A 17,841-nucleotide genomic window follows, 5' to 3' on the forward strand; every position below is an offset into this window, starting at 1 on the left:
CGTGGGTATCCCTACCAGGATGGGAGGTGTCCCCTGTTTAGTGCCGGCTATCTGCAATGAACGTTTACCCAAGGACTTCAAAGGCCCTAGGAAGGTGCCCAACTACACGGCTGACTTACAACCCGTAGCCTGGATCGAGAGTTATGAGATGGCCATGGAGCTACTGGAGGTCAGTGAGGCGGCAATGGCCAAGTACTTCACCATGATGTTGGATGGGACTGCCCGCACTTGGTTAAAAGGGCTACCACCGAATTCCGTCGGGTCTTGGGCTGAGCTGAAAGCTCGGTTCATCCAAAACTTCAAAGATACCTGTAGGCAGTCTATGTCAATTGTGGATTTGACTAACTGTAAGCAGCAGGAGGGTGAGTCTACGACACATTGGGTTCGCCGGGTTAAGGAGATCATACACTCGTCAGACAAGATGGATGCCGGCTCAGCAGTTTTAATGCTGGAGCAGAATTGTCGTTTTGTGCCCCTGAAGATGAAACTCGGGCGGCTTAAGCGCGACTGCAGTGACATGGGCACACTAATGGCGGCTCTTGTCAAGTACGCCGATTCTGATGGTACCAAGGATCCCCCTTCAGATGAGGAAAGGACAGGGAAGGGAAAGAAGAATGGCAATGGCAAGGGTCCTCAGCATAACCCGGGGAACCAAGGAGGAGGCAAGCGCAAGGCAGACGGCAGCCTAGAGTTTGTAGCCAACGCCAGCGCACAAGGCAATAACCAGCGACGCAAGGGGAGGCCCCCTCCCCGAGGCGGCGGGTCAGGACCAACACTGGAGCAGCTGTTGAATGAGCCTTGTCCAAGGCATCGCTCTAGAGAGAAGCCAGCGACTCATCTATGGAAGGATTGTGCAATCATGAAGGCATTTAAGAACTACAATGTCCTGGGCGGCGGCTCAGGCGCCGGCGGTTTTCATGGCCCGGGCGGCGGCTCAAATTCTATCCTCAGAACGGTCAAGGGGGCTTTAATCAGCAGTCTAGCCAGGGTCATCAGCAGCAGCAGGGGGGTTATCAGACCAATCCAAAGCAGCTTAGCGGGGGACAGTATCATGTGTTTACCACCAGTCTATGTAAACGAGATCAGAAGCTTCATAAGAGGGCAGTAAATGCCGTTGAGCCAGCGGTTCCACGCTACTTGCGGTGGTCTGAACAGCCTATAGTGTGGAGTAGGGAGGATCACCCTCCCCGGGTGGATAATCCGGGTCACTTGGCCTTAGTAATGGCTCCTCAGGTGGGAGGATATAAGTTCACTAAGGTGCTCATGGATGGAGGCAGCAGCATCAACATCCTCTATTATGAGACTTTCCGTCGTATGGGGTTGATTGATAAAAACCTCAGCCAGTCCAACACTATTTTCCACGGTGTGGTACCGGGTAAGTCGGCTTATCCGGTCGGCAAGATTGAATTGGAAGTGGCCTTTGGAGATGAGAACAACTACAGGGTGGAGAAATTGACCTTTGAGGTGGTCAAGATAAGAAGCCCGTACCATGCTATATTTGGACGGCCGGCTTACGCCAAGTTCATGGCACGGCCGTGTTATGTGTACTTACAGCTCAAGATGCCAGGTCACAATGGGACCATTACAGTTCACGGCAGCCGGAAGGTGGCCTTGGAATGTGAGGAAGGCGATGCGGCTTATGCAGAATCTGTTTGTGCAACAGAGGAGTTGAAGTTTTACAAAGATAATGTTGACCCAACAGACATGACCTCTCTGAAAAAGCCGACTACGGAAAATGAGCCGGCGATGAAATTTAAGTCGGCTGATGAAACTAAGCTCGTTGATTTTGTCCCAGGAGATTCATCTCAGCAGTTTAGCATCAGAGCAAATTTGGATCCGAAATAGGAAGGCGCGCTCATCGAGTTCATCCGTGAGAATAGGGACATCTTCGCATGGAAACCTTCTGACATGCCGGGTGTACCTAGGTAACTCGCTGAGCACACTCTCAATGTTGATCCGAAATTTAAGCCGGTCAGACAGTTCCTTCGGCGGTTTAATGAAGAGAGGCGGAAAGCTATTGGTGAAGAGGTGGCCCGGCTCTTGGCGGCCGGGTTTATTGTTGAAGTCTTTCACCCAGAGTGGTTAGCTAACCCGGTGCTCGTACTCAAGAAGAACGGCACTTGGCGGATGTGTGTGGACTACACGGACTTGAACAAAACGTGTCCGGCTGATCCTTTCGCCCTTCCCCATATTGATCAAATTATTGATGCTACGGCCGGTTGTGCGCGTTTAGGTTTCCTGGACGCTTATTCCGGATATCATCAGATTAAAATGGCGGTTAAGGACCAGGAGAAGACGGCATTCATCACTCCCTTTGGAGCCTTCTGCTATGTGTCCATGCCTTTTGGACTCAAGTGTGCACAGGCGACTTATCAGCGTTGCGTGCAGAACTGTCTTCATAAACAGATTGGGCGCAATGTTCATGCTTATGTGGACGATATTGTGGTTAAGTCCATAAAGGAGGAAACCCTGATAGATGATTTGAGAGAAACCTTTGATAATCTCCGGGTCTACAAGATGATGCTTAACCCGGCCAAGTGTGTCTTCGGTGTTCCTGCAGGCAAACTCTTGGGTTTTTTGGTTTCTAACAGAGGCATTGAAGCTAACCCAGAGAAGATCAAGGCCATCACCTCCCTGGCTAAGCCGGCGTGTATAAATGACGTTCAGGGCTTGGCGGGTCGCATCGCTGCGTTAAGCCGGTTTATAAGCCGTCTGGGTGAGAAGGCCATGCCATTATATCAGTTGATGAAGAAGACTGAGAACTTTGTCTGGAATGATGCAGCTAATACTGCCTTTGAGGATTTGAAGAAGCAGCTGGCAGAGCCTCCAGTCCTTGCTGCTCCGGTTGACAAGGAGCCCTTATTATTGTACGTAGCGGCGAACACACGAGCCGTCAGTGTGGCTATTGTGGTGGAGCGCAAGGAGGAGGGTAAGGAGCATCCGGTTCAGCGGCCGGTTTATTATGTCAGCGAAGTGCTCATTGAGTCCAAGCAGCGGTATCCGCATTGGCAGAAGCTTGTGTATGGTGTATTCATGGCAAGCTGGAAACTTAAGCATTACTTTCAGGGTCATCCCATCACCGTAGTCAGCTCTGCCCCTCTTGGTGATATCATTCGAAACAGAGAGGCCACAGGGAGAGTAGCTAAGTGGGCTATAGAACTTGGACCTCATGGTCTCAAATACGTGCCACGCACTGCTGTTAAATCTCAGGCCTTGGTGGATTTCATCAATGACTGGACAGAGTCACAGGTGCCCGAGCAGAAGCCGGATAACACATATTGGACTATTCACTTTGATGGGTCCAGGCAGTTGGAGGGCTCGGGGGCCGGAGTTGTGTTAGCTTCCCCTAAAGGTGACAAGTTCCATTATGTGCTACAGTTGCTGTTTCCTTGTACTAACAACGCGGCTGAGTACGAGGCCTTGCTCCATGGTCTTCGGATGGCTAAAGAGATGAGCTTAAGCCGGGTAAGGTGCTTCGGCGACTCAGACTTGGTGGCTCAACAAGTATCAGGAAAGTGGGATTCCAAGGACCCTCTCATGGCGGCTTATCGCCGCGAGGTTGATGCCATTGCTGGGCATTTTCAGGGTTACCAAGTGGAACACATCGACCGCAGGAAGAACGAGGCGGCGGATGCTTTAAGCCGGCTGGGCTCTCAGCGAAAACCGGTGCCGCCTAACACTTTCCTGGACGTCCTGTATAGCCCTTCTGTTAAGTTGCCTACAGAGGAAGACTTGGCTGTCCCTGACCCGGAGGCACGACTGGTGGTGGCTCTCCATATCATACCAGACTGGACAATGCCATATCTGGCTTACATGACCCGGGGCGAGTTGCCTGAGGATGAAACTTTGGCCAGGCAAATAACCCGGCGGGCTAAGTCAATGATTGTTATCAATGGGGAATTGCATCACCGCAGTGTTACGGGGGCGTTTCAGCGTTGTGTTTCCCCTGAGGAAGGTCAAGAAATCTTGCGTGAAATCCATGAAGGGGATTGTGGCCATCACGCCGGCTCAAAGTCTCTTGTGGCCAAGGCTTTTCGTCATGGCTTTTATTGGTTGACGGCTCATGCTGATGCAGAGGACTTGGTCAGTAAGTGTGATGGTTGCCAAAGGTTCTCGCGACGGGCTCATATACCGGCTCAAGAGCTGAGGATGATCCCAATTACTTGGCCCTTTGCGGTCTGGGGGCTTGATATGGTTGGGCCCTTCAAAAGGTCCAAGGATAAGAAGACCCACCTTTTGGTGGCAGTTGACAAGTTTACCAAGTGGGTTGAAGCGGAGCCCGTTAGCAAGTGTGATGCAGCCACGGCGGTTCAGTTTATGAAAAGGTGATCTTTCGCTTTGGCTTTCCGCACAGCATTATCACTGACAATGGCACCAATCTCTCCAAAGGCGCCATGGAAGAATTTTGTCAACGAGAGCATATCCGACTTGATGTTTCCTCAGTAGCTCATCCTCAATCCAATGGTCAAGCTGAGCGAGCTAATTAGGAGATTCTGAAGGGCATCAAGCCCCGGCTTTTGGTCCCTTTGCAACGGACGCCGGGTTGTTGGGTGGAGGAGTTGCCATCCGTGTTATGGAGCATCAACACTACTCCTAACAGGTCTACAGGTTTTACACCTTTCTTCATGGTTTACGGGGCAGAAGCAGTCCTCCCCAGTGACATCCGTCATGACTCACCTCGAGTGGCGGCTTATGTTGAGGCGGATAATGAGCAGGCGCGCCAAGATGCTCTTGACTTGCTGGACGAACAACGTGATGTGGCAGCAACCCGTTCAGCGATTTACCAACAAGACCTGCGCCGTTATCATAGCCGCCGGGTTAAATCCCGGGTCTTCCAGGAAGGGGATCTCGTGCTCCGGCTTATCCAAGATCAAACTGATGCGCACAAACTATCCCCGCCTTGGGAAAGGCCCTTTGTGGTCAGCAAGAACTTACACAACGGGTCATATTACCTCATTGACGTCCGGGAGCACAAAGATTCACGTAAGTCGGAAGAAGAGACCCGTCGGCCGTGGAACATAGCTCAGCTTCGGCCTTACTACACTTGAGCCACCGGCTCTCATAATGTACATATTTCTCTCAGCCATGTATATATTATGATAAAGCAATAAAGCAGGACCTCTGTCCTTTTTCTCCTCCAAATGTGCATGTGCTTTCTTTGCAAGATCAACATGGTAACTTGAAGGAGGATCCGGCTTATGATCGTATTCGAATCTAGCCGCAGGTAATAAGGTCACGTGGGGGCTTCCTGTTCAAACATGGGTCGTATTCGAACCAAAGAGAACATAGCTGTCGATACCCATTTGATTGGCAAAGTGCCGAGCTCATTGGGAGGATTTCTCTGATCATATTTGAATCATAGTTTAACCCCTTTGAGAACCGACGTGGATCGTATTCGAATCAGCGTCGTTAAACAATTCTTAAAATCACTTGGGGGCTTCCTGTTCAAACATGGGTCGTATTTGAACCAAAGAGAACATAGCTGTCGGTACCCTCTTGATTGGCATCGCCACACCCACTGGGGGCTATATGATCATATCCGAATCTTAGCTTAACCCCTTTGGGCCGGGTCTCTGGTCGAATTCGAACCGGAAGCCCCCAAGTTCTTCTGCTTTATAACAAGTTTTCTCTGATTATGTCAAAGTGTGTACAGTCAGGTCTCGCTTGGCCGGTTTAAATTTTGATTTCCAGTGTTGGTTCAATACAATAGGTGTCATTAAAACAGATACACCGGAGTTAAGGTACCAACCTTATTACTCGGGTTATCTAAACCGGAAATACGCTGGCAGGCCGCTAAGTGTGTTATCACGGCTATATTAAAGACATAATTAAGGGTCAATCTTTTTGATTCATATCCGGGTTATATATCTAAAACCGATGAATCTCAGCGCGGTAAGCCGCCTAGAGACTTGCGATTTGTCCTTTTATGCAGGATAGTTCAAGTCAATTATTTGAGACTAAGGAGAATGAATGACCCGGAGAAATATCAAGAGACAACTTCAATAGACTTCAGCATTCAATATGTGCACGATGGCACGGCAAAGATAAAATGTTGCACCTACTCTATTACAAGACTCATCGAGTCCAAAAGGGTGGAGCATTGTTTGGTAAGCCGGCTGCAGAAGTTAAGACGCTTGCTGGGTGGAAGTCTCCGGCTCATCTCTTTCTTCTCCTCCGGCTGTCCCCAAGGTCTGGAAAGTCGACGACTTCCAGTCGATGCCGCTCAGTGCTTCGAATTGGGCTTCCTCGTCAATTAACCCGGCCGGGTCAATCTCCGGGGCAAAGGTGTGCTGACGAGCTGGCGGAATTAAACTCAGAGCTTCATAGCGAGGGGTTGGAATCCTCTGATTTTCCGCATTATAACCCGGCTGGTACTTGGTCAGATCCATGTCGTTTCCAATAAGAGTTGCCACCGGGCGCACGATCTTCATGCAGGCGGCGAAGTCTTTTTGGTCGAAAGCCGTGCCATCTTCCTTCAGACTTGGATAGCCGAGGGCGATGTCTGCCGGGTCTAGCTCCGGCAGGAAAGCCTTGGCCCGGCTCAGCGCGGCGATCGCTCCGGATCTCGCAGAGGCCCGTCGCAGCTCTTGGATACGTTGCGGGAGGACGGCGAGCTGACGAAGAACCTCCGCCAAGTGAGTCGGCACCTCGTTGGATAAGGCTACCACAGCTAAGGCACGTTGTGACCCGGTGTAGAGTTGCTCCACCAGGGTGTACACAGCCTTTAGCTTGGTTACCACACTCTGGTTGAGGTTGGCACTTCTGGAACCTGTTTCATAGAGCAGGACAAGCCGCCGACCAGGGTGAGTTATGAGGCATTAAAATTGTAAACTGAATAAAAGCCGGCGGATGACTTACCGAAGATTGCAGCAACCATTTGAGACACTTGGCGCTTTAAGCCGGAGAGTTTGGCCGTCTTCTCTGACAGGGCCCTCTCCGCCTGATCAGCCCGGTTCACCAATGCGGCCTTTTCTTCGGCCCACGCTTTTCGTTCAGCATCAAACTCTGTCTTCAGCTTCTCTTGTGAGGCGATGCTGGACACGAACTTGGCATTTGCCTTCCGGGTCTCCATCTCTTGCATCTTCAGCCGGTTCTTAAGATCGGCAAGGTCAGTCTCAAGCTTCTTGCCAACAGCCTGTATAAATGTCCGGGTTATGGCATGAACAGTTACTATACAAATTTCAAGTCCCAAGTGTTTTCCAAGCAAAGACACTTGGCACTTGGGGGCTAATGTGTATCGAAGGTTCTTATCTACAAATTACCGGTTTAATTGGCTAAGCCGGAACTTCAGTCTACAACATATTCAATCATAAGTCGTTGACTTGAGGTCTAGCATGGTAAAAGTAACTACGCAGTAAGTAAGAGAACAGAAGGATAATACCTCAGATTTCTGCTGGATCTGGGTCACCATGGCAACCTCTGCGTCCCGGCTCTTCTGTACTTGGTTGATGTAGCCGGAGACGAGCTCTCCGATGCTCAGGTTGGCATAGTCAGTTAGATCCAGACTGACCCGGTGGGGCTGCAGTACTTCCCCCTTGGCAAAGCACTTGGCCAGTGCCGTAGGCCTCCCCGGCTCAACAAATTCCGTCCGGGTGATTTCCACGTCCGGGTCATTTGTTGGCTGAGCCGAGCCGGAGGCCTCCGGGTCAGCAGAAGCTTCTACAGGTGCCTTGTCGATTGGAGCGGTGGCTTCGGGGGCGGAGGCAGCTGGCGGTTCTTGAACCGTCACCTCCGGTTCAGGCAAATCCGGCTCTCCGGCCGACTTGGTTTTCTTCGCCCTCTTGGTGAGCTTTGCCTGGGCACTAAAAGAACAACAAAGGTTAGTACAAAAAGTATGAGCAAAGATTAGAACAACATGAGATGGTTATCATTACCCGGGCACGGTCTTGAAAGTTGGCAGATTCGACTACATAGAATCGCCAGAAGAATGGGAAGTCTCCTGATAATTTGAGTCAGAGGAATTAAGCGGTTGGCGTATAACACCCGCAAAAGGATGAAAAGGGTACAATTTTGTGGTCACCTCGGTCCGGCGTTTCCTTGATGCATCAGGTAACCCGGAGGAGAGGTCAGTGTCCTTGTTGGTCCGGGTATGCCGCCGGCTCTCATGAACCTGTCGCTTCAAAATAAATTGAGGATCTTGGTAAGCTAAAGGATGGGAAAATCTTACTTTCCGGGCTACTCTTCGGGTTTTCAGCCGTGGCAAGGGCTCCGAGTCGGAGGAAAGTATTGTTACCTCTTCAACCACCGGGTTACTGGCTCCGGTGTCCTCCTGTTGATAAACAGCATTGATAAGGCGGACAGAGCTAAAACAACAAGTATAACAAGAGCTTACAAGTCTAGGAATTACCTCAGACTCGGAGCTGTCACTTAGCTGCAATAGCTCCGAAGCAGTGGGCCTACTTCCCTTCTTACGGGGGGCGGCTTTCTTGGCGGCTCTCTTCGCCTTTCTGGCCTTCTTGGCCGCGTCATGGTCATACTTGACCCGCCAGAACTTGTCGTCAGCCTGAAAAATACAATGATGATTTCTTGAAGATCCAGATGAAGGTTATCTATGGTCAAAGACAAAATGTTTAAAGCAGTGGCTTACCGCTGGGGCTGGGTTGGTCTTGCAGAAGGGGGCTAACCCGATCCTCCCGCAGTCTGCCAGGCTCTCGTTCAAGAGAGCCTTGGTCATCTCCTCTGCAACATCTTCTGGAAGATCGTTGCGGCTGTGTCTCTGGGGGTCATCCTTTCGTCCTGTGTACTCGCACATTAAGCCGGGGCGACGGCTTAATGGGATCACCCGCCAGGAGATCCAGACCCGGACCAGATCGATTCCGTTGAGACCATTGCCCAAAAGAGCCTTGATCTTGTTTATGGTGGGGAGTAGAGGCTGGCGCTCCGCTTGCGTCAGCTTGTCAGACAGTGGGTGTGTTGACTCCAGACGAGAGGGGCGAAAGCCGGGCAACGGACTTTCATCAGCCGGCGACGTGTCTTGGCAGTAGAACCACGTCAGATTCCAATCTTTGGGGTGGCTTGGCGGCTCTGCGTATGGGAAAAGGCAGTCCCTTCGCCGCTGGATGGAGATGCCACCTAACTCCAGACTTGGCCCATTGGCGCACTCATTCTGACGGTTCAAGTAAAAAAGCTCTCTGAAGAGCAGCAGACTAGGTTCTTCTCCAAGGTAAACCTCGCAGAATACTTGGAAGTTGCAGATGTTGGACACTGAGTTGGGTCCTATGTCCTGAGGCCGCAGGTCGAAGAAGTTTAGAACGTCTCTAAAAAACTTTGAGCCGGGCGGTGCGAAGCCCCGGCTCATATGATCCGCAAAAATCACTACCTCCCTGTCCTTTGGTTGTGGTCTCTCTTCTGACGGGTCAGGGGCACGGTAGGACATGACGTCCTTCTTGGGCAGATATCCAGACTTGACAAAATCTGCTAGTGTCTCACTGGTGACATTGGACCTCATCCAGTTGCAAGTGATGGAGGCTTTGGGAGCTTTGGGAGGCATGGTGAAAGTCGGCAATCTATGACAAAAAGGAAAACGTCCGGATTAATTATAAGCCGGAGGAAATCTACAGTTCAAAGTCAAGGTGGCGGCTTGTGAAGGGGACTAATGGTATATACCTAAGTACAGCGGGTTATTTAAGCCGCGGGGGTATTAAGAGTAATTTGATTGTCTACGGCCTTATCACAGCTAAGCCGGAGGATTCTACGGAGCATGGTTTTCTTTAAGCCGGAAGGTTCTATGGCGTGTGGTTTCTTTAAGCCGGAAATGTAAACCGTCGTGATTCAATGATTGCAGTTTTTTACTAAGTGTGGTAAAACAGGTTTCACACATTGCAGTAACTATTTTGGATCAAAATGGTCGGGCAAAAGAAAAGTTTCTAGACCTAGAAACGGACGTGAAGAAGTTCTTAAGCTCGAACAAGGCTCTTATGCAGTAAAACGAGGCTTACTTGGATTTGAGATGAATGCTAAACAGCCACCGCACTAGTTCTACCCTATGCTAAGATCAAAAAGAGGCAGTAAAATTCAAATCTATTGCGGGCCGCGAGGAACTACGAAAAACAGAGGAGAACTATGAAGCCCTAGTGCGGATCTGCCCTATGGAGTAGCAAGGACTCACCGATGCTGAAGAGGAGCGGAGGTTGCCGCCGTTTGTCTGGACCGAGTCAGGGTGATGCAGCGGCCGAGGTTGACGAAGACCGGGAGCGAGGCGGCGGCGGCAGAGTTCGAGCTCGAGTAGAGGAGCAGTGGCGCGAGGAGGAAGAAGGGTGGCGGAGAAGCCCGTCGGGCCGGCCTATTTATAAGGGCGAGCTCATAAGTGGGCGCGAGAATCAAGGAGTCCACGGCGTGGTTATCTCCTCACGAAACGCCTCGATTTTCGGGATGACAGTAAAGGTAAAGATCCGTTGCGGATCTGGCGGAGTAAAAAACGGGCTTAATGGAAGATGACGTCACGGCGGATTATCCGGAGTCCAGAGGATGACGTCACGCCGGGTTATGGTCTTCACACAATTGTAAGCCGGCGATTTTCTGTCGAAAGGATTGAAGATTGACATGAGCCGGCTCAAATCAATCTGGGGCCTAATGTTGAGGATATAGACCTTAGAGTCACCCGCCAGGAGGGGCCGGGTTACTCTAATGGTCATTGCCAGAAGCCCGACGCCAAGCTTAAAGACGGTGGGCCGAAGATGGGCTTAAGACCCGGATATGGTTTAAGGCCCGTAGTTACAATCATTATTATGGTAGAACCTGTAGTGTAAGGCAAGAATAGTTAAGAGTCCGAGCCGGACACTCTTATGAGCCGGCCGGGACTCTGAGAGCCGCAGGGCGTCAGCCTCCCTATATAAAGGGACGACCCGGCAGCGGCTTAGAGAGAAGAACAATCTCGACGAAAGCCAGGCATAGCAGTTAAGCTCCCTGGTCATCGAAACCCTAATCAATACCACCGCAAACTGGACGTAGGCTTTTACCTTCACCGTAAGGGGCCGAACCAGTATAAACCCTCGTATTCCTTGTCCCGCTTAACCCCTTCAAGCTTCCTAGTAGCGATGGCTCCACGACTAAGTCCTAGCTCGAGGACATCTGCCGTGACAATTCCACGACATCTATGTATACGTCTATATTATTTTCTTCTGCCTGTGGAATGCCCCCTGCATGGCGTGTTGATAGATAGAACCTACGTTTTCTAGTCTGAACGGCATGGGTTTATAAGCGCTGACAATATGGCGAGGCTAGACCGAAAATTTAATTCGGTGCCCGGGCTCATCTACACCCGGTGAACAGTAAAATCTAAAGAAAGAGCAGAAAAATTCAAACAATTCTAAAAAAAATTATGTTGCAAGATGAGCAAACGTGTGATGTTGGTGCAAAATTTCAGCTTGTTTGGACATTCAAGAAGCTCGTGTCAAAAAATACAAAATCCGGTGTGAACAGTGTTGTTTTCAAAAGTTTCTCATACACCTAAAATTTGTCTTTTTTGCGACGAGCTCTTTGAATGTCCAAACAAGCTGAAATTTTGCACGAACATCACACATTTGTGCATCTTGAATCACAAAAAAAATCAGATTTTTTTGAATTTTTTGCCATTATCTTTTATTTTACTGTTCACACTTGGGTGTAGATGAGCCCGTGTGTAGAATAGCCGCTTTCTAGGCTTAGACCCCCTTTATAAGGAAGAGTATCCATCCTCCCTTTATGCCGATCTTTTGGGAGGAAGAGGGCTCTTCGCTTTTGGTTGGGCTTGATGCGTCCAGGAAACATTCGAACTTATGCTGATGGACTAAGAACTGGGCCTGGGTTGCTAACAAACACTCAGTTCTTTTTTTACGGGGGAATAATTTGTATTACTCAAACCAGGCCATCTCGGTCTCTGTTACAAAGTTCCAACAAGAAATCCGGACCTAAGCCTAACCATACTTCAGTTCTGGACTCACTCCTACCATACGATGCCATTGCATCACTCAGTTCTCCAATGTTAACTCAAGCACCCATGACAGCGAATGCATCAAGTCGTCTCCCGGTACCTCCAAATCTCATGTATGGACAAAAGTGTTACTCTAATTCCGAACAGAAATGCAATGCACCCATATGAACAGTAAATTCCGAGCAGCTTATAGATAGATTGGTTCAATAGCATCCGTTGTTTTGAGTTGCTACTCGAGCTCATCTGAAACGCGGCGGCGAACGAACATGTAAATATATGGTGGCAAATGCGGTCGTGTTTAATTGCCACCCCATCGGCGGTTGGGTTGGAGGTTGATGGAGACGCTTTGATTTTGCAACAAATCTTGACAGCACACTATCTTTGCCGTGCCACAGAACATATTCAACACGTGAGCACCAAGATTATGTGCCCACTGACTTTCTTTAGGGCATTACTGTAAGCATCTCGTTCTTACATGGGAGACAATGGCCTGAATTACCAAGGGATAAAAAGTATCCAGAGGTCATAGAACAAATCAGATTGGCGTTGATCAGCAAGTGTGATTAATCAACCGAATATATCCATAAAAATGTAAAAAAATTGCTGCTCTAAACTGAAAGCCCGTCTGGGTTGTGCGCCTCGATGTCAACATGTCTGATTCCAGGCACAATCTTCTGTATCTCTGACTCCAGCCGATCCACTTCATATCCCAGAGCATCCACCACACCCTCACCTGTACAGGCAGCAGTAACGTGTGGCTTGTCAGACCATAATGACAAGCATACAAATTGCGACTAGAGCAACATATTGCATACCATACTCGGCCATAACCCTTCGTAGCTCCGCATCATCCTTACTCAACGAGGCCTCCCGGAACTGTAAAAACGAATCGACAAAAAATTATAGTGAAATGATATCGATGATCTATTGAGATTGGTGACCAAGAGAGGATGTTTGAAAAAGGAATAGCCAATATTAGCCATCATACTTCAAACCAACTTACTTGGATGAAACTTTAGCTATAAATCCCCCTTTCATCTATACCTTACCTTACTTTTTATGGAGGATTATTGAGATGCTTACATGCTGAGAGTACAATTATACATCATACGGGAGTTTGCACTTGAAATTTTCCCATCTTACAACGTGGACATGTTTTTTGAACTGCTCGAATACAATCATCTCAGAAAGGAATGCATCTAGTGCAACCCCCCCTCTCGTCTAAATGTGTGAATCAGAGATATAAAGATGGGTGGTGCAAAGATGCAGCTCATGCTGCGATACCAAGCAACTTGGATGAAACTTTTCAGTGTAAAATTATAAATCCTTTTCTCATCTACACGTTGTATTTTTGGGAGGATTATTGAGACCTATTATGCAAAGTGCACAAAATTGGCATTGAATTGAGGGCTTCCAATTGATATTTCCGCAGCTTACAACAAGGACATGCAGTTAATTCAATTTTTTATCACACCTAGTTAGCATGAGTGAAATACTAATTACACAACTCTCAGTAAAGGTAGATGTTAAGTTAAAGTCGGTGTCTTGAACAATCCACTAAACATCAATCACTGACTGACTGCTGACACTCTAGCCAAAGCTTGACTATACTAGCGAGAAGAGCAATAGAAAGACCACCTAGAATTTCGACAAAGAAATTGAGTGATTGCTTCAGCTTAAGATAATAGGCACATAAATTAGCAATTATTCACTAACCTGGCAACGGAGCAATACCAATATACTCATAAAAGAGAGCAAAATAACTACGTTACTTTAAAGTAAAAAAGACACCTGCTTTGCCCATACTCCACGCCCAGTCCTCTCAAGATAATTTTGCACCAAGACTACTCCATTGAAATCTGTGGGATGATTACGTCAATAAATTGTTAATACAAGATCAGAAATGTAAGAGGAATTTCAACAAGCGAGTATTGATGAGCTCAACATGTTAGCAAATATGGATGGGAAGAGTCAACAAATTAGCGAATTGTAAGGGCTACCCCTTGAAATATCCTTGGTATGCATACATGTTTTGCATACCATAATGCTTGTTTTTTATTTCGTGATAACGGATGAATACACATGCAGTAGTTTGGCACCCTCTTAGTATTCACTGGCACTCCACCCACTGCCTCTCCCCACACCCATAACTCTATACAACACTCTTCCTCTCATACGAACCCCAAGGGAAAATGCAGGCAAGTCATCGTCTCGTGGGGATTTCAGACATTAATTCCCTCAGGTAAGATAACGGTAAATTATGAGTTAGTGCCAACTGCAAAGTCATACGAACCCCGAGGGGAAAATCCTTTGCAGGCAAGTCATCGTCCCGTGGGGATGTCGGACATTAATTCCCTCAGGTAACATAACAGTAAATTATGAGTTAGTGCCAACTGCAAATTCATGGAGTTAGCTCACTAAAGTGTGTTCCTTCTTAATGGTCATACAATAGCCATACAGAAAGATGCTTGTAAAGCAATAGGTTCAAGATTAAAAAGTTAATAGATGATAGGGCCATCCATTGCAGATAAATAATATCAACTCGGTCATTTACAGCAAATTCAATTCATCAAATAGAAACAACCAAGGCTAACTATAAAGAGTGCTCTGTAACTATTAACTTCCAGAAAGAAACGTCATATACTAAGGAACAATGTGCCAATTCAACAAATAGAAACAACAAGGTTAACAAAAAAGAAGTGCTCCATAGTTATTAATTCAAAAAAGATACATGCTAGACTAAAAACTATGAACTAGAAGTGTCAATAAATTAAAATAATTGTAGGCTGGAATACGGCACATGATAAGAGTTATACCAATTTCTGCTTTGAATCTAAAGAACCCTGGCCCAATGACCTCACTTTTGCAATCATAAAGAGAATCTACAACCTGCAAGATGTAATAACATCAGCTTCATAACAAAGCTTCTGAGCATTGTACTATGAAATAAAGTCATCCGGAAGTTACCGGATCAGATTTCAGAAATTCAAGAACTCGCTGCATGTCATGATCATCAATGGCCCTACCAATTAAAGCATGCCTGTTCCTCTGGATGAGAAAAATCGCAACCTACAGAGATAGCACAATTGGTGAATCTTGCTTTGAAACAAGGCATGGGCAGGAATGAACAAACAGATGCAAACCCTGAACAAACCATCAGAGCAAAGATAACCCAGATGAAAACATATAGTGGTCATTTTAAGTATGGCCGATGGATTTTGCAGAAACCATTTGTGTGAAAATTATGGGTATACTTGAAGCCCTTATTCAGTTCCAATAGCATTTAGTGAAAACATTAAGGGCCTTTTCGGGACGAAGGAAGAGTGCAGGAAAACCAAAGGAAAGCGAATCCTGCGGTAGTGTTGCCTATTTTGGCGTTCGGGATGAAGGAAACCCACGTTACCGTTCCACCGGAAAGTTTTTCTTGCATGCGATTTCACAGGAAAACAAACATCCGCTCCTCTCCCATTTCTTCCGCGAGGGCCGAGGCGGTAGAAGGGAAAGGATGCCGAGGCATGCATGCAGGGACCCACATCATCTGTAAAAAAATACTTGATCTTTACACATTGAGGCCCACATACACAAACAAACAAACAACTTGGGACCCACATCAGCTGAATTCGGGCAACACCAATCGTGTGGTTTCCTGTAATGTTTTCACTTCCCATGTTTTGCATCTCTATTCCTTTTCATTTCCTCTGTTTAGTTCTAAAACAATGCTTTCGATTCCTCCGTTCCGAACAGGGCCTAATTGGCTGAAGCTGGTCGACAGTCATTGTAATTGTTGAACCGGTATGGGCTGTCTGGCCCATCTCACTTAAGCCCACAAGGCCCAGCCCTTGTGATGACCTAGAAAGAGGAGCTCCCAGTCCTCCCGTGAGTGCAAGGCTGCAAGCCGCCACAGACACCGAACCCACGCGAGCGACCAGACACGAGAGCGAACCCCATCTGAAGGTACTCCCCCCACGATTCAACATGGTATCAGATGCCGGTGACGGAGGGGCCTGAGGGCTGACGGGAAGGGGGCAGGCCACGGCGGTAGAGGCGCGCTGGAGAGGACCAGCGGGACTGCCGGCGGAGGTGCGCGCGGCGCTGCTTTCTCTCGAGGATAGGCGGCTGTGCACGTGCTGCGAGCACGCGACGCAAGGCACGTCGGGGCTGCTGCTGACGGCGGAGGGCCAGTGGCTGGCGGAGGTGCTGCGGAGGGAGCAGGGGAGAAGAAGAGGTGTTGTTAAGCTGTAGCTGCTGTTTGCTGTTGATACGGACTGAACGGCTGCTGCTGCTAGGTTGGACTGGGCAGCTGTTTCTGCTATTCTGCAGCTGCTGCTTCTTGAGGAGGAAGAGAAGGGAAGGAAGCTGCGGGAGGAGGAAGGAGGACAGCTGCTGGAGACTGCTGTTGTGGCTGCATCTGGAGTTGCGGCTGCTGCTGATTGCCCAAGAAGGAGGTTGCAGGTGCTGGTGCTGCTGAGGGAGATAAAGAAGAGGAGGTGCTGTGTGCTGCTGTGGAGCTGCACCTGTGGCGCTGCTGCTGTTGCTGCTGCTGGTGGTGTGCATTGCAGGGAAGGTGCTACTGCTGATTGGTGTTGAGGGCTGCTGCTGCTCTGCTGATTGGAGAGAAGGAGGTGGTTGCAGAAGCAGAGGAGAAATAAGAAGACTGAAATGGTGAAGGAATTGAAGAGCCTCAAGAGGAAGGTGGAGGAAATCCAGGCTGACAGAAAGAGGCAGCGACTGGAGGTGGTTGCAGAAGCAGAGGAGAAATACAACATGTCTGTGGCAAAAACTAAGAAGACTGAAATGGTGAAGGAATTGGAGAGCCTCAAGAGGGAGGTGGAGGAAATCCTGGCTGACAAGAAAACAGACGAGGGGGTGACACGTGAGAAGGATGCTCAGACTATTAAGTTGAGGGCTGAGTTGGAGGAGCTCCATGCTTTCATATCACGCATGAAGTTTGGAGGATGCAGAGGCAGAGGAGTAGATGATGCTGCCTATGGAGACTCTGCTCACTGGGCCTCCACTGATGAAGATAATCCGGAAAAGGCATCTCTTGCCACTAATGAGAATGGTCCAGAATGGGTTCTAGACTCTGGAGCATCTAAGCATGTTGCAGATAAATCCAGTGTGTTTGATTCATACAATAAGCATCCTCCTACTCACAAGGGCACTATACAAACTGCCGATGGTACAAAGCAGCCTGTCATTGGGGTTGGCACAGTACAATGTACTTCGAGCATCTCCCTATCCTCAGTTTTATATGTGCCAGCTTTTCCTGTCAATTTGGTCTCGATGAGTGCTCTCATTGATCAAATAGACTGCCGTGTGATTCTTGACAGGTTTGGTTGCTTGATTGAAGAGCGACAGACGAGGCAGACGGTTGGGACTGGCACCAGGCGTAGGGGGCTCTGGTACATGGACCAGGAGGTGCAGCCGGACTTGGTGTGTGCTGCGACCATGGAGGACAAGGAGAAGCAGGCGATGATCCATCACTGTAGGATGGGACATGTATCTTTTGATAAGATGAGCAGAATATTTCCGGATGTTATGTTTGGAATAGGCAAGGGCAAGCTGACATGTGATGCTTGCGAATATGCAAAACACACAAGAGCCACATATGTGAGTAAGGGGCTTAGGAGCATATCTCCTTTTATGCTTATTCATTCAGATGTATGGAAGAGCCCAGTTGTGCCAATGCATGGAATGAAGTACTTTGTTACCTTTATCGACTGCTATACTCGTATGACTTGGATTTATTTGATGCGTCACAAGGATGAGGTGTTTAGCTGTTTTCAGAATTTCCATGCCTTGGTGAAGAATCAGTTTAAGGTGGGTGGAGGTGCAGGTGATCAGGACTGACAATGGCACAGAGTATGTGAACAACACCTTTTGGGCCTTCTTGTCTGACCAAGGGATTCTTCATCAAACTTCTTGTCCGG

The 17,841-nt window shown here is 48.4% G+C and overlaps 1 protein-coding gene across 1 annotated transcript in view; it reads right to left on the bottom strand.

The window, feature by feature from the left end:
• Nucleotides 1-12,310: 12,310 nt before the first annotated feature.
• The window catches only part of LOC123053026 (metal tolerance protein C4), a 12,174-nt gene continuing 6,643 nt past the window's right edge, over nt 12,311-17,841 (bottom strand). The window contains exons 9-13 of the mRNA XM_044476403.1: nt 14,879-14,980; nt 14,728-14,800; nt 13,703-13,770; nt 12,727-12,787; nt 12,311-12,644 (exon numbers count right to left, since the gene is read on the bottom strand). Of these exons, the coding sequence (XP_044332338.1) occupies nt 12,520-12,644; nt 12,727-12,787; nt 13,703-13,770; nt 14,728-14,800; nt 14,879-14,980 (429 nt within the window). The 3' untranslated portion in view covers nt 12,311-12,519. The remainder of the gene's footprint in view (nt 12,645-12,726; nt 12,788-13,702; nt 13,771-14,727; nt 14,801-14,878; nt 14,981-17,841) is intronic.

This window comes from Triticum aestivum, chromosome 2D, assembly GCF_018294505.1.
Source record: "Triticum aestivum cultivar Chinese Spring chromosome 2D, IWGSC CS RefSeq v2.1, whole genome shotgun sequence".
NCBI classification, from domain to species: domain Eukaryota; kingdom Viridiplantae; phylum Streptophyta; class Magnoliopsida; order Poales; family Poaceae; genus Triticum; species Triticum aestivum.